Consider the following 13,951-nt stretch of genomic DNA (forward strand, 5'->3'; position numbering starts at 1 on the left):
ATTGTGGTAATTTTGCAGAGTATGTGCTTAGCCTTGAACAAGAAGACTGTTTTTACAAAAGGATTTTGGATGACACATTTTCTGTATAAATTGAGATTTAAGAAAATAACAGGACAGCATATACAGAAGAGCATTCCGTATGCTTTGAAAGGAAGAGTTTGTAAAGAAACAGGTCATTAAAGAAATCCCATGCTAAAAACCTTATGATTGAAAAGCTTTCTACTTTAGGACAAAAATATTTTCCCCAGCTGTTCTCATAGCCTAAAAAAGCATGGAATTAAGCATTTTTGTACCTATTGTATAGAGGGATTGTAGCAACTGTGAGAAGCAAATTTGTCTCCAAATGTAATATCTTCACTTTTGCTGAGCAGCATAGAAGCATATTTTAAAAAAATAGGGCGATGTTCTTCTTGCTCTCTTATTTCAACTGTAGTTCTGTGTTTAGTTGTAAGCTCTGAAATCTCTTACCACATAATCTTAAACAAACCAGTTTTGCAGTGAGATATGTCTGCAGTATTTCTGCATTTTGGATTTTGCATGGCTGACCCCATCCTCCAAGGGATCAGGGTGCAGCAATAGCACTGCCCACTCTTTCACAGAGTTTAGTGAGTGTCAATGCTCATTAACGCATTCTCTGGGAAGGCTGGGATCAGTAGCTAATTCCAACTGCTTGTGGGGCATCCCTTTGCAAGGTTACAGTTAACAGCAGAACTGCAGCATTGAGAAGCATGAGCCAAACTTCAGCGTCTACCTGTTCCTGCCCAGGAGAATATGCCCTACTGAACAGAAACTCAGCTACTGGCACTGATATCCTTCTGTCCATGTCTGTTAGCCTCGTGAAACGCAGGGTGCTTCTGCTGACAAGTGTAGATAGCCAGGTAGTTTAGCTGGTCATGAAGGCCAAGATCCAACTGTGGTATTGGTCTTACTGTGTCCATGCAGTAGGTTTAGCCAAGTGACCACATCAGAAGAACTTCTCGAGAAAATCTTCTTGTGTGTGCTCTGTAGGTACTTGTGTCTGACTGTTCACATGGGCTGGGGATTCAACTGTCATTCGGTACATCATGTAAAGAAGTGGTGTGTCTGGTATGTTCAAGGTGTGAGGTAATGAAAACAAAATCCAGCCAACAAGTCAGGCAGCTGGTGGCAGCTACTGCTATGAGTCCTTGAAATACTTTTAACACTGTTCAGCTATTGTCTTATTTCTCGGTCTAAGTTTCAGCTTGACTTGGACCATGGCGATCAAGTTGAGAGCGATTCAGACAAAATATACACAAATTACTTTCCAAGGTGCCATAGTCATGTTTGCTTTTAGGCTGTTGCTCAGCAATAGTGTGGAAAAGGGAGAAAAAGTGTTTTAAATAGATGTAATATTAAATTAACATTTTAAATATTTTAACATTTTAAATATATTTAAAATATTTTTAATAGTATGGCGACTTACAGGATAGTATCTAAAACTGCATTTAATTCCTGCTGAGAGAAGATTAGAAAGCAATTTAATATTGATTCTGGAATTTCTTATATCAAAGTGCTGTGGGAAATGAATAATCAAAAGCAATGTTTTAATAAAAGGCTTGAATATTTACTTCAGGATAGTTTCTGAGATTTAAAGAATCATGAAAGCAGAAGATTCTAAAACTACCTGTAAAATTAAAGTGTTCTTTGAATCACTTTGAATCAATAGATGAGTTCTGATCTTGCAAATACGATTTAACTTGGTATGTTATGTTGAGCTTTGAAAGTGAGGGATACTTACTTAGTCAGCAGATTTGAGAATTACTTTCATTGAGACCTGTGATGTATTTTCCAACAGTGGTTATTTTATATCATGGGGACTTGAGGGGGTGGATTGTGTTCATCAAAGGCAAATATAGAGTCCTCTATGTGCACTGGAATAACCCCACTGAGCACTATGGACTGGGAGGCCACTTCCAGGGTAGGAGCAGACCTGGTGGAGAACCTGATGAACGTGAGTCAGCAGTGTGCCATGGTGATAAAGGTGACCAGCTCCAGCGTGGGCTCTCTGAGCAGGTCTGTAGCCAGCAGATTCAGGGAAGGGATTAGGCTGGACACGACCTGGCAGTGTGTGCTTGCAGCCCTGAAAGCCAACTTTCTCCTGGGCTGCATCAAAAGCAGTGTGGCCAGCAGCTTGAGAGATGGGATTGAGAGCCCACCTGGAATGCTGCATCCAGCTCTGGGATCGCCAGTACAGGAAGGACACTGATCTGTTGGAGTAAGTTCAGAGGAGGCCACAGAGATGATTAGAAGGATGAAGCATCTCTCTTATGAGGAAAGGCGGAGAAAATTGGGTTTGTTCAGCTGGAAAAGAGAAGGTTTCAAGGTGACCTAATTGTGGCATTTCAAGACCTGAAGGGAACCTACAAGAATGAGCTCAGACTGAAAGAGAGTAGGTTTAGATTAGATATTAGACAGAAATTCTTTACTGTGAGGGTGGTGAGGCATTTGAACAGAGAAGTTCAGAGAAGTTGTGGATGCCCCATCCTTGAGAGTGTTCAAGGCCAGGTTGGATGGGGCTCTAAGCAACCCGGTCTAGTGCAGGATGGTTGGAACTAAATGATCATTGAGGTCCCTTCCAACCCAAACTGTTCTATGATTTTTGATTGTTTCTCTCGGTTTCTGGAGTCTTTGGGCCTCCTCAATACAAATAAGACGTTACTGTGACAGCCCAGCCAGAGGCCATCAAGGGATGAGTTAGTAAGCTGGAAACCACCACAGGCCAATGGTGACCTTCAGGGGTGCTGATGGCCATGCTGTTCCCCATGGCATGGCATTCTTGATATAATTGCTCTTTATCAGGCATGGCGAGGTTGGTGCTGGACTTTTCCTGGAGGTACAGAGGAGGAGTGTGAGGCACAATGGGTACAAGTTGCAACAAGGAAAGTTTCAACTTGATATAGGGAAAAAAAATTTCTTAAAACCAAGAGGAGATAAACACTGGGACAGTGCCTACAGAGGTTATGGAGTCTCTGTACTTGGGGTTATTCAAAATGCAACTGGGTGTGACTCTGAGCAACATCCTCTCACTGACCTTCCTTTGAACAAGGGCATGGACTTGTTGATCTCCAGAGTTCCCTTCCAGTTCAGGTTCTTCTGTGATTCTCTATGAGCTTACACTTCTGTGTAATCCACTGAAAATCTAATACAAAGTGTTAATTCTAATACAAAGTGTAGAATATGAACCTTTAAATGTCCTTCCCTGTGTGCCCTCCCCCCCGCCATATAGCAATAATGCTGAAAAGTTATTATAAAAAAGTTCTTTGTTTGGCTCCCGTCTACCTATGTTACTTTGAAAAGTTTTATGAAAAGCTAGTTCTGGTTTCATGACTGAAGTGATTAATTAGAACAAGTAGTAATTTTCTTGAGATTATAAAGGTTTGTTGTTTGGGTTACAGCTTGTCTTAAATTGAAACTGCTTGTGTTTTTCTCCTTTTAAAATGTTGGGTGATGTCTAAGTTTGTAGAAGGGACACTCAGGTTGCACAAAGAGCACATAATGACTCTTAGCTGCTGCTATATTTGTTAATGGATTTTTTTTAATGTCTGTGGGCAGTAGTGTATTATTTGTGAAAATATCTATTTTTTTCCCTATATTTCCTCTTACCAGTTCATTGAAACAATAGTTATATTTAAATGGGTTTTTAATGAGCCATGTAGAAAAGTGAAGCTCAAGGAATAATAAGAATTTGGGTCTGCCATGGGGCTATTAAAGTCAGTTCAGTCATCAGAAAGCCTATGAATTGATTTTGTATTTAGTTCTTTCATATCTAAATAATAATTGGCTACTCCCTTGCTAGTTGTTTTCCTGAATTTATGTTTTTTTTTCCTCTTAAACTCATCTGTTAATTCACAAGCAACTTGTATTTTGGGATGTTTTAGAGTCTGAGGTGCCATTAGCTGAGATTTGATTTACTGCTGGGCCTTATTAATCAAGTATGTTTTAGTTCTACATTGGACTTAGTAATACACAGAGTGCTTTGGGTATAAGTGATTTTTGCCTCAGAGTTACTAGAGACCTCTGCTTATTTTCTCTTGCAATATCCTGCGGTTGTGCTTGTTGCAGAAATGTGTGTAGTCAGTTCTCTGGCTGCCTTGCTAGTTCACTGTGCAGGCTCACCTAAGACTGGAAATTTTTTTGCTGAGGAAAGGATGCCAGTGATGTTTGTGTTTAAACTTTCTTCTGTGTCCTCAGCTTGCTGCATCTGTCTGAAAGTGTATGGCCACACTGTGAGATCTCCCATAGCAGCAGATCAGGTGGCTGTCAGAAAGTGCAGATAGAGACCTTATACCCTGGAACTGCAAGACAAGTCTGGGCTCAGCCCTCTGGCATCAGGGTTTAAAAGAATGCTTGAAGGAGCTATATTAGGTGAAGATATTTTGACAAGGCTAATTTAGATTTTAGAATCTCTTTTGGACCATTAAAATCTCTACATTCAAGGACCATAAGTCTCCTGTGAAAAAGTTAATTCAGTGATTAAGCATAAGCTGAGCACCACAATCCTTGCCAGCATGGGTGCCTCACTAGAGGTGATTGAGCTGCTCCATCACTTGGAGCTGCCTCAGAAGGGCTGTGCTCTCTGTTCTCCTAGAACCAGAAAACTGACAGCTTGTGTGGACACCAGTTTTGTCCACAGGTGTCCCTCCTGCATGAGAACTTGTGCAGCATAAATGTCAGAACTTGTGCAGCTGTAAAAGGGAAGAGTGTGTCTGGAAGTTGTGTAGACCAGGAGGGGATGTGCGTGGTTCAGCCAGGGGACTCCAGACACTTCTGGTTGCTCCACAGATCAATTACTGATCAACTGGCCACTGAACAGCAGAAAAAATTGGGAATGTCCTTGTATGAAGTTTTCTGATAAGTGTCCTTCTAGTGAGAATAAACCAGGTATTTAAAATGACTCCTAGTTGTCGAAAAGATAAGTGAATTCAGTTTTGCTCAGTTTTAAAAAAGAGTGGATAAGAAGTGCAGAGCCTCTGTGAAAACCAGAGGATCGGTTGCTGTCTTTCCAGCAGAGTGAAGTTGTAATCCTAACTGATGTTAGAATAAATCTGAAATCATTACTGGTGCCTACACATGAGCCAGTGTCAGATTCATCAATACATATCACAGAAGAATTAGCAGAATTTGGACAAATACTTAGGAATATACAAAATTCAAGTGATCTTTTTGACAATCTTACTTATGGTGGGTGGTGGAAAAATTTCTAGATCTATGAATTTCTGAAGTGGAGTGTTTCTGGTTTTGTGCTGGAGAGAGATGACCTGATTGGACCGTTTAATAGTGATGAATTGTTTTATATGATCTTAGTACTAAATGAAAATGTAAACAGCCATTGCTGGTGCAAATAATTTTTTAATCCAGTTAATTAACATTCAAGTATTTAATATAGTCTATTAATTATGACTGCATATGTGTTTACTAATTTTTAATTACTTCAGAATAGACAGAAATTGTAATAATTAATGTTGGAATGCAGACTGCTGCTGCTGTGTTGATATTAAAAAAAAATCAATCATCTTGCTTTTTATTTATTTAAGTACATATAACCTGGTTAGTATGACATATTGAGTCTCAGACAGAGGAATAGAGAAGCTTATCCCGGTATCTCTTTCAGAGAGAACTCAAGGTTCGTGTGTAATTAAGTCAGTACAACATGGTGTTGTAGAGAACTGAATACAGCAATAGGCTGGAATGCATTCCTGCTATTCCAGAGCCAAAAGTGTCTCAGTAAAACTTTGTTTTGATATCTCAGACTGTAGAATGATTTCTTTGTAAATAATTTGCTTGATAGAGCTGGTTTATTTAGCAAGAAGAATTAAATGTGGTTGCTCTCTTCTTTTTCTCTTTACTATGGAAAGAGTCTTTATTAGTCAGAAGAGAAGGGCATCAAGTTAGCTCGTTTTAAACCATAGTCCTGTAATTTTTTTGTCTTCAAAGGATAAGGGTAGCAATAAGAAAAAACCCCTACCTCTTGAAATATGTAAAAGATCACAAGTATACTTTTTACAACTGGGATAATTGTTGAGTTTTACTGCAGTTCTTTGTATTTCTAAAAAGGAAAAACTGTTGGTCAAATAATGAATGTTGTTGCATTTTAAAATAATCATATCTTTTGTTGATAATTCATACAAGATTACTTGTATTTCTTGGTCTGAAGTTTAAAAAGTATTTGAGTTTATGCATAATGACCATTTGAATATTTATTCTTAATTCTACTGCTGAAATGGCATGAACCTTTCCATAAGTTTTGATCTGAACAGAGCTGCTGTCTTTATATCTGAATGTGTTAATGAGTATTTGAAACAAATTTTTTCTTGACAAAGTAATATATGCTCATGCTGGGGACCAAATTCTTGTGGTAATCAAACTCATGATACTTCCTGTGCCAGCTGCCCTTGATGAATGATGTGGATCTGTGTGAAAACCTCCTTTCTGTTGCTTTTGCCATATTGCATTAAGAAATGTAAGCATGACAGTCTAGATTAAACCTATCACTTTTTAAATTTCTTCTGGGAAGACAAAGAGGTTTGTTGCTACTTGATTTTATTTTCTATTTCCAGATTTTTACTTCAGTGATTGAAAAATGTAAATAGTCCTTTTACCTCAGGTGATAAAACTGCTGTAACCTATTAAACCATATTTGCACATCTTTGATGCATTCAAGTTCGGGTCCCATGGAATGGGGAGCAGATAAAACTTCTTATAACTACTATTATTATTTATTACTGTTGATATGATATTTGGTCTTTGACTGTGGGATTGTTTTTCACAAAAAAAAGGGAAAATAGAAAGAATTAAACCAATCCAAATGGCTCCCATATTCACTGATTTTTGGTGGAAAACTTTTAAAGAGCTACTACTGGACTAATATTGAACATCTAAGTTATTTGCTTTATTCTGCATTATTATGGTTTGATCAGTCCTTCTGCATAAGATTGGATGGTATGATGAGTTTCTCAGGTCACTGCAAATGATGAGATCTAAAAGTGAAGGACAGAGAACTGGAGGCACACCTCATGTCAGGTATTGGATATAATGAGTGAATCTTGCAAAGGTAGCTCCGGTCACTTATTTCTTATTAAAGAAAAAAAAATCAACATGGAAGCAGTGTCCTGACAGTAAAGATTATGTTGTTTCCAGAAAAGATAGTAATCTTTGTGTTCTATTCTTTTTGTAAATCTGGTGTCCAAAGCCTAGAAAAATACCATAGGCTTACCATTTTATCAAGTTGATAAAAGCCGGTCTAGTAATGTGTACTTCATTCTTTGACAAATTGAAAGCATTTCAGTGGTTAAACATGACTCACTGAGAGGCCTTTTGTTTCCTTGGCATAGGACATGTTTGTCACTGTGAATTCCTGCACCAAAGGATTCTTTGCAACTCCAGTGACTTACTCTGGTTGTTCCTTTTAAGTTGCCATAAGGCATCTCTTCAGATGTTTTTTGGTTTTGTTCCCTGTTCCTGAAAAGACAGTATTTGAGATGTGATTTCAGGGGCTCCAGAGGTTAAAAAGTGTGTAATTCCTCTCCTCAAAGAATCTCCCTTGATTAAAATAGAGGGTGTTGGAGAAATCAGAGTCAAATACTTGATATCAAAATACAGTGCAAGAAGTTTCGGTTGTCCTTGTTTCCTCATCATCAGCAGAGTGTCATACCAAGCTCTGAAAATCAACATTCAACAGTGTTTTATTTGCTTAAAGTCTTCAACTCCCAAGTACTTTCTAGCTTATGAGTAATGAGTGTACCATTGTAGTGCTGTTCTACAAGGAACTTCCTAACTTGTGTTCCTAATGCTAATTAGATTTGGAGAAGACTAACATGGTTTGTTTCTTCTCATGTTATATGAAAAATGTTACAATTTGGTGTACTCTTTAATGGAACTGAAGCCTTTTGAAGGTTTGATGCTGTCAAAACAGTGAATGCCTTTGAAAAAATATAAGATCAAAAGCTAAGCTTGAAGTAAGAAACATTTATTTTTAGATGTTCTGAAGTTAGTTATAGGTTGTAGAGTGTCTGGAATAGGCAAAAAGCTGGAAGAAACTTACAGTAGGACATAACATACATAGGGATTTATATCTACATACCTTTTTACATGTATATAATATCTATAAAATACTTGCAGCTCCATGCATCAAACAGTATTGTTCAATCAGCCTCAAAGGAACAATGTAATTTGGGGATTTGTCTTGATACATGATGTGCAAAGGAGAAAAAGATTTGATGTTTCATGCCTAGGATTTGTAAGTGCTTTGTCTTTTGTTGTAATACCTTACAGAGCTTCACTTGTGGATTAATTTATTTTCAGTTGCTTGAGATTGGTAATTTGCTCGCTATAAAACAGTAAGAGAGTTATGAGTAAAGTTTGAGAAGCATATTTTTGTAAGCATTGATATTTCACAATGTGTTAGAAAATTAAATCTCCAATACTCTTGAGCTGCTGACATTTTGGTATTGTCACTTCTTTTTTCTGTGTAGATTTCTCAGGCATAAAATAATGACTTTTATGTTAAAAACGTGTTGCAGCTGTGTGCAGCTGCAGCCTGGTTTTTCTGTTGCTCCCTACCTTTCAACTAACATTGGAGGGAGCAATGTATCCTTTCTGTTTTATGCATGTCAGAGCCTAAATTTGCATTAAACATGGATTTATTGGCAGAAGTTTGCTACTCTCTGTAATTTCAAGATGACTTGTTAAAAAGAGTTAATGCCTGGAAGTACTTTCAGAAGCTGAATTGCCAAATGATTTTGAATTGAACTTACAGTTGTGGTTTTAAAATTTTTTCCTGATGTTTATGTAAGTTGGATTTGAGCAAAGGGACTAATATTAAAATCCGTGGGATAAAAATGATGTTGAAATCGCTTTAAAAAAAAAGAAGACAGAAAATGACCTCTGATTCCTTTAGATTGCAAAAAGTTTTAGCTGTTCTAACAGAATAAACAATTTGCAGAGACTAGCATAGGTTTAAGTTGATTTGCTCCATTTGCCCTACAAATTTGGAGAGAAGAATGTAACTTTTTCTTGGAAATGTCTTTCATATATTATATTATAGATTAATTTGCAGACTGCGGAATGCTGTTATCCCTAAATTTTTTTTCTCCATGTTGAAAATTAAGTTCTACACTGAAATCTGTATGAGAGCTGGTGCTATCTCTTTCAGTAGGTCACCAAAGATAAATTGGGATAAATTATTTATTTAAAAAAGAAAAGCGTTCATTTACTCTGGGAAAAATATTTCAGGTTTATCAAAAATCACCATGATGTTTTTCCTATTCATTTTGCAGTGATGAACACAGATTTAGCAAAACTTTATTGAATTAGTGACTTGGCTAAGTTACAAATTGGGTTTGAGATTTCAAATTTGTCTTGGAGAAGCTGATTGCATAAAAACGCAGAGTATCTCTGTAAATTTGACTAAAGAAATTTTACAAGAGAAGCCCACAACTTAAATCATATTAATAGATAATAGATCAGTAGGTGGCAGATTAATGGATGATAGCTATTAGTGATTATAACATTTACTTGGCCTGGCATTTTGTCTGTAGTTTTCAATGTGTGTTAACATAATTTCTTCTAGTATGGTTTTATTTTATATAACTCTGGTTTTGATGATAATCTGAGTTTGTAGTCATCATGGCTAGGCTTCGCGAATGAGGATTTGAGAAGGGCACTACCCACGCTTGCTCCAAGCGTGCTGGTGGCTAAAAAGGCCGATACAGGATAGGCAGGTCCGGTCACAAAAGGCACAGCGGAACGTCTCCCTAGGTGACATTGGCAAGGAACGGTTCTTTCTGCGTTGTCTTTTCTCCTCAAGACTGACTCTCCGTGCATTCTCAAAGGAAGTAGCAGCGTCGTGAATGGTGTGTCTCCATGAATCCTGATTGGAGGCCAGAGTTTTTGGGTTTGCCTGACCAGTAGAGTGTGTAGCCAGCACCATGTTCTTTAAGGCTGCCTTCCTCATGAAGACGAACTTCACTGAGAGCAGCAATGTCAATGTTGAGCCGTGACAGTTTGTGGGCAATTAGAGCAGAACCACGCTCAGGACGTCCACCATCCCCAGTATCAAGCATGGTTCTGATGTTCCAACATGCGAGTGCTAGTTTGAGCACACCTTTGCAGGCAGGTGAATGCCTTTGAAATCTCTTTGTTTTTGTTTGACCGCATGGAATATGCCGGTTGGCCGCGGTTATCCAACTGGGTGTGGAGATGAGCTTTGTTTAGGCCACCTTTGCTAGGCCCCTCTCCGTGTGTGAATGGTGGTGTGAATAGTTTGTAGTAATGATGCTTATAGAGGTACCAAAACACAGATAAAAAGTTGCAGTGCACAGGCATCAATCCACACTTAGATAGTTTTCTGAATTTGTGGGTGAGATGAAGTGGTTTGCTGGGGAAGGTGCAGCCCTTCCTCTCCTGCCTTGGTGCTGTACTTTCCGTGCCTCACAGTGATGCGTTTTGTGTCCCATCAGAGCTATTAACCTTTTGTAGTATCCAGTTAATGGCTGCCTTTCCTTGGGCTGATGATGTTGTGATCTAGCCATTGATCGGAGTTTCTGCTGATAGACATTTCTTGCTCTTTGGTGGGAAGAAATGATGAAATGCTGATCTGCAATGGCACTTTTATGTTGCTGAAAGGCTTTTTTTAACATTGGATTAAATTGTCATTTGCAGCTTGTGGCTGTGTTTGATGAGCAAGATCCACACCATGGGGGTGATGGCACCAGTGCCAGCTCGACAGGCACGCAGAGCCCCGAGATTTTTGGCAGCGAGCTTGGCTCCAACACACCATCAGCCTTCCAGCCTTACCAAGCAACAAGTGAAATTGAGGTCACCCCTTCAGTCCTTCGTGCAAGTAAGTAAATGTTCTTGGTATCTCAAAGAGTTTCATCTAAATTTACAAAGATGCTGTTACCCATTGATGTTGCTGGGAAAACGATTCATTATCTGTCCTTATCAAAAGCTCATCAGAATTGAGGAACTCCATAAAGTCTTGTTGCATGCAAGTAAAAAAACCTTTTAGGTTTTAATAAATTATTTATAAACTGCTTTTAGGAGCCATAAGATCCTTCTGTGTTGCCAGTTTGAAATTATCCTTACACTGAAAATCACAGCAAAATTTCCAAATGCAGTTTCTGCATGGTGGAATTTTCAGTTTGCCAGTTTCATTCCATTTAATGAAGAAAATGGGAAAAAACCTCTAAAGATAGGAGTGCTTTCTACTGAACCTGTCAGTGTTGCTAGGCTATGCTTGTCACCTTTCCATAAGAACACCTGCTAAAATGTGCATTTACTGTGTTGCAAAAATACACTTCTTTAAAAAACAGAAACCATAGCCAGAAACAACCCTTTGTTTTGTTTATTTCAATGTGGTGAACATTTGTTGCAAAACCATATAGTAGGAATTATTTATCACATTTATTGCTCAGGCAGAGCAAGAATATTTCAGCTTATTAAGAAATAAAATCATGAAATGAAATTTACTGTGTAATTTTCATTGTTGTTAAAAGTACCCCACAAACAAGACAACATGGATAAAACATTGTGCCCTCTTATCTGTCTGTCATTTCTCTCACTAAACTTCTGAGGTAGTTACTCCACTCCAGAAAATTCTTAGCAGAAGTTAGTAGCATCAGTCATTTGATATTGTAGAGATACAGTGTTTTAAGAAACTATCTGTAATTCCCAAGAAATTGCCTCTGTGTAGGTGTCCTTTTAATGGATAAAAATCTGCATTTAAGCAATCAGGTAAAATGCAAATGGAAAAGTTACCACTCTATTAAGTTTGAGGGGTTTTGTACCAGAATGTTTTCTGTAAAATTAAGGGAACAGCATTTTACAATTAACCTACATAGAGCTGAACATGTATCTTTTCAAGCTATAACTGTGCTTTGTTGCAGCACAGAATTAAATTAGAGAAAGGATTAATGACAGAATAAAGAAGTGTCCTGGAATTTCAGGACCCTTCCATTTTGCTGTCACTAGAGTATGCCACTGCTAAATGCACATCTCATTTCCATACATATGCCAAAAAGCTGTCCTCCTGGGTTCTCAGCTTAAGGGGAGTTGGAGCAGGCAAACGCATACACATTTTCTCATTTGTATGATTATCTGATGTATTATTATACAATGCATGAATGTTAGCACATCAAAATCATATAGAGCAGAGAAAATTCAGTGATATATTGGACAGCTCACTTATCTTTGGTGTTATTTTGGAAAATACATGGAATACTTAACTAGTTCACTGATTGCTAAAATGACCAAAAAGTGCTTTGAGACCCTACAATACTTAGGTCTTTAGAAATACAGAAGACTTCTAAAACTGTTGGTAAGAATTAAAACTCTGACCCTTTTAATTAAAAGTGTTCAAAAATAAAATGGCTTAAAAATTTGTCATAAATATGTTATCAGAAATTAGAGATATTCTCCTATCTAGCTAATAAATTTTTTAAGTGTTGACAATTAGATATATTTCAATTTTAAATATTCCTAGCCACAGGCTTAGAATCCTAGTCCAATATTATTATCCCATATTAAACATACCTATTTCAAGAATTCCAGTTAAATATACATTTAAAATGGAAATACTATCCTTATTGTCTTTCCTTTATAACTTGTGAAGTGAAGCATAGCATACAAATGGTATTCTCAGTATTTCAAATAATTATCTTCTTACTGTGTAAGTTCTATTCAGCAAATAAAACCCATCCAGTTTTGCGGTAGATGCAGATCCTGATTATTACATGTTGACAAGGTCATATATCTATTAATTGGATTGGAGATGGGATACAAAATTGCTGTAATTATTGTAATTTTCTAGCTAATTGCAGGGTTGGCGGTGAATATTTTACTTTTAACAAATGAAAAACAGTATTCCATCTGAAATTGGTTTATAGCATTTCAGACGTTTTGTTTTCCATCTCTGGTGCTTTGTGCTGGAGAGTTGGGCTCTGTTCGGCAGCACTTCGCCCTCAGGAGCGGAGCTTTGTGTCATTCTGCTGCCACTCACCTGCACCCGCAGGGTCCGGAGCGGGCTCTGTTCCGAGGCAGCATCTCAGTGCATTAGGCTGGGGCTTAAGGGCCTGCTGAGATCTTCCTCTCTTTGTTCTGGTTGCCATGCTACCCCTTTTGTTTGTTTATAGATCACGCCATCCTCTTCTCTCAGCAAGGGAAAGGTTAGCTAGATCAGGTCCAGCTGGAAAAGTAATACTCATCTGGAGTCCCTCTTTTCCCATGTACAAACACAGCCTGTACTTTGCACGTTGTGGGGGTTGTGTCAAATTGAATCTTCCCATAGAAACATGGAAACAAAAATGAGGCTGGGCCATACCCCCTGTGTTGTGTTGCACTGTGAAAACACAATTCACTGATACCAGCAGTTGATTTATTTATGTTTCTTATCTAGCTCTTTCTTTTTCACTACTTTTCTGTTACCCAAGTTAAACTTCCTCTTGTATTTCATCACTTGAGCTGCATTTTTTTTCTAAGCAGACAGTACACAAGGCTTTTTTTTTTTGTGTTGTGCCTGCGTGCTTTCTGGGAAGAGGTTGGAAGCTCACTGCAGAAGATTGTTAAAGCAGACTGATGTTTATTCCCTGCTGAAATATAAACTGGAGGCGCAGGTGAAAATTGCCAAACCTAATGAGCAATTTGGCAGATAAGACAGGATGTCAGGCAGTGACAGTTCAGCAGCGGGAGCACTGCCTATGAACCAAGTTGTTTGTTTCACAGTACTGCATTTAAATATTATAAATAAAATCCCTTTCCAGCTACACAAGGTATTGTGAAAAGGGTCATCTCTTTGTCTTGTTTTCCTTTTAAATTATTTATCTTGTTCAAGAGCTAAGACCACCCTTGGTTATTTGTCTTGGTGTGATTATATGTAACAAGTCTCTCTGAATATTTCAACAGTTACAGTTAAAAACGTTTTTAGTATGTGACA

General features: G+C 37.9%; 1 protein-coding gene across 13 annotated transcripts in view; it reads left to right on the forward strand.

Moving 5' to 3' along the window:
• The window catches only part of PARD3 (par-3 family cell polarity regulator), a 447,638-nt gene that overhangs the window by 138,076 nt on the left and 295,611 nt on the right, over positions 1–13,951 (forward strand). For all 13 annotated transcript variants that reach the window (XM_071559915.1, XM_071559924.1, XM_071559920.1 and 10 more), the window contains one exon: positions 10,681–10,861. In XM_071559915.1, coding sequence (XP_071416016.1) covers positions 10,681–10,861 — 181 coding nt within the window. The remainder of the gene's footprint in view (positions 1–10,680; positions 10,862–13,951) is intronic.

Source organism: Pithys albifrons, chromosome 7, assembly GCF_047495875.1.
Source record: "Pithys albifrons albifrons isolate INPA30051 chromosome 7, PitAlb_v1, whole genome shotgun sequence".
Classification (NCBI taxonomy): Eukaryota; Metazoa; Chordata; class Aves; order Passeriformes; family Thamnophilidae; genus Pithys; species Pithys albifrons.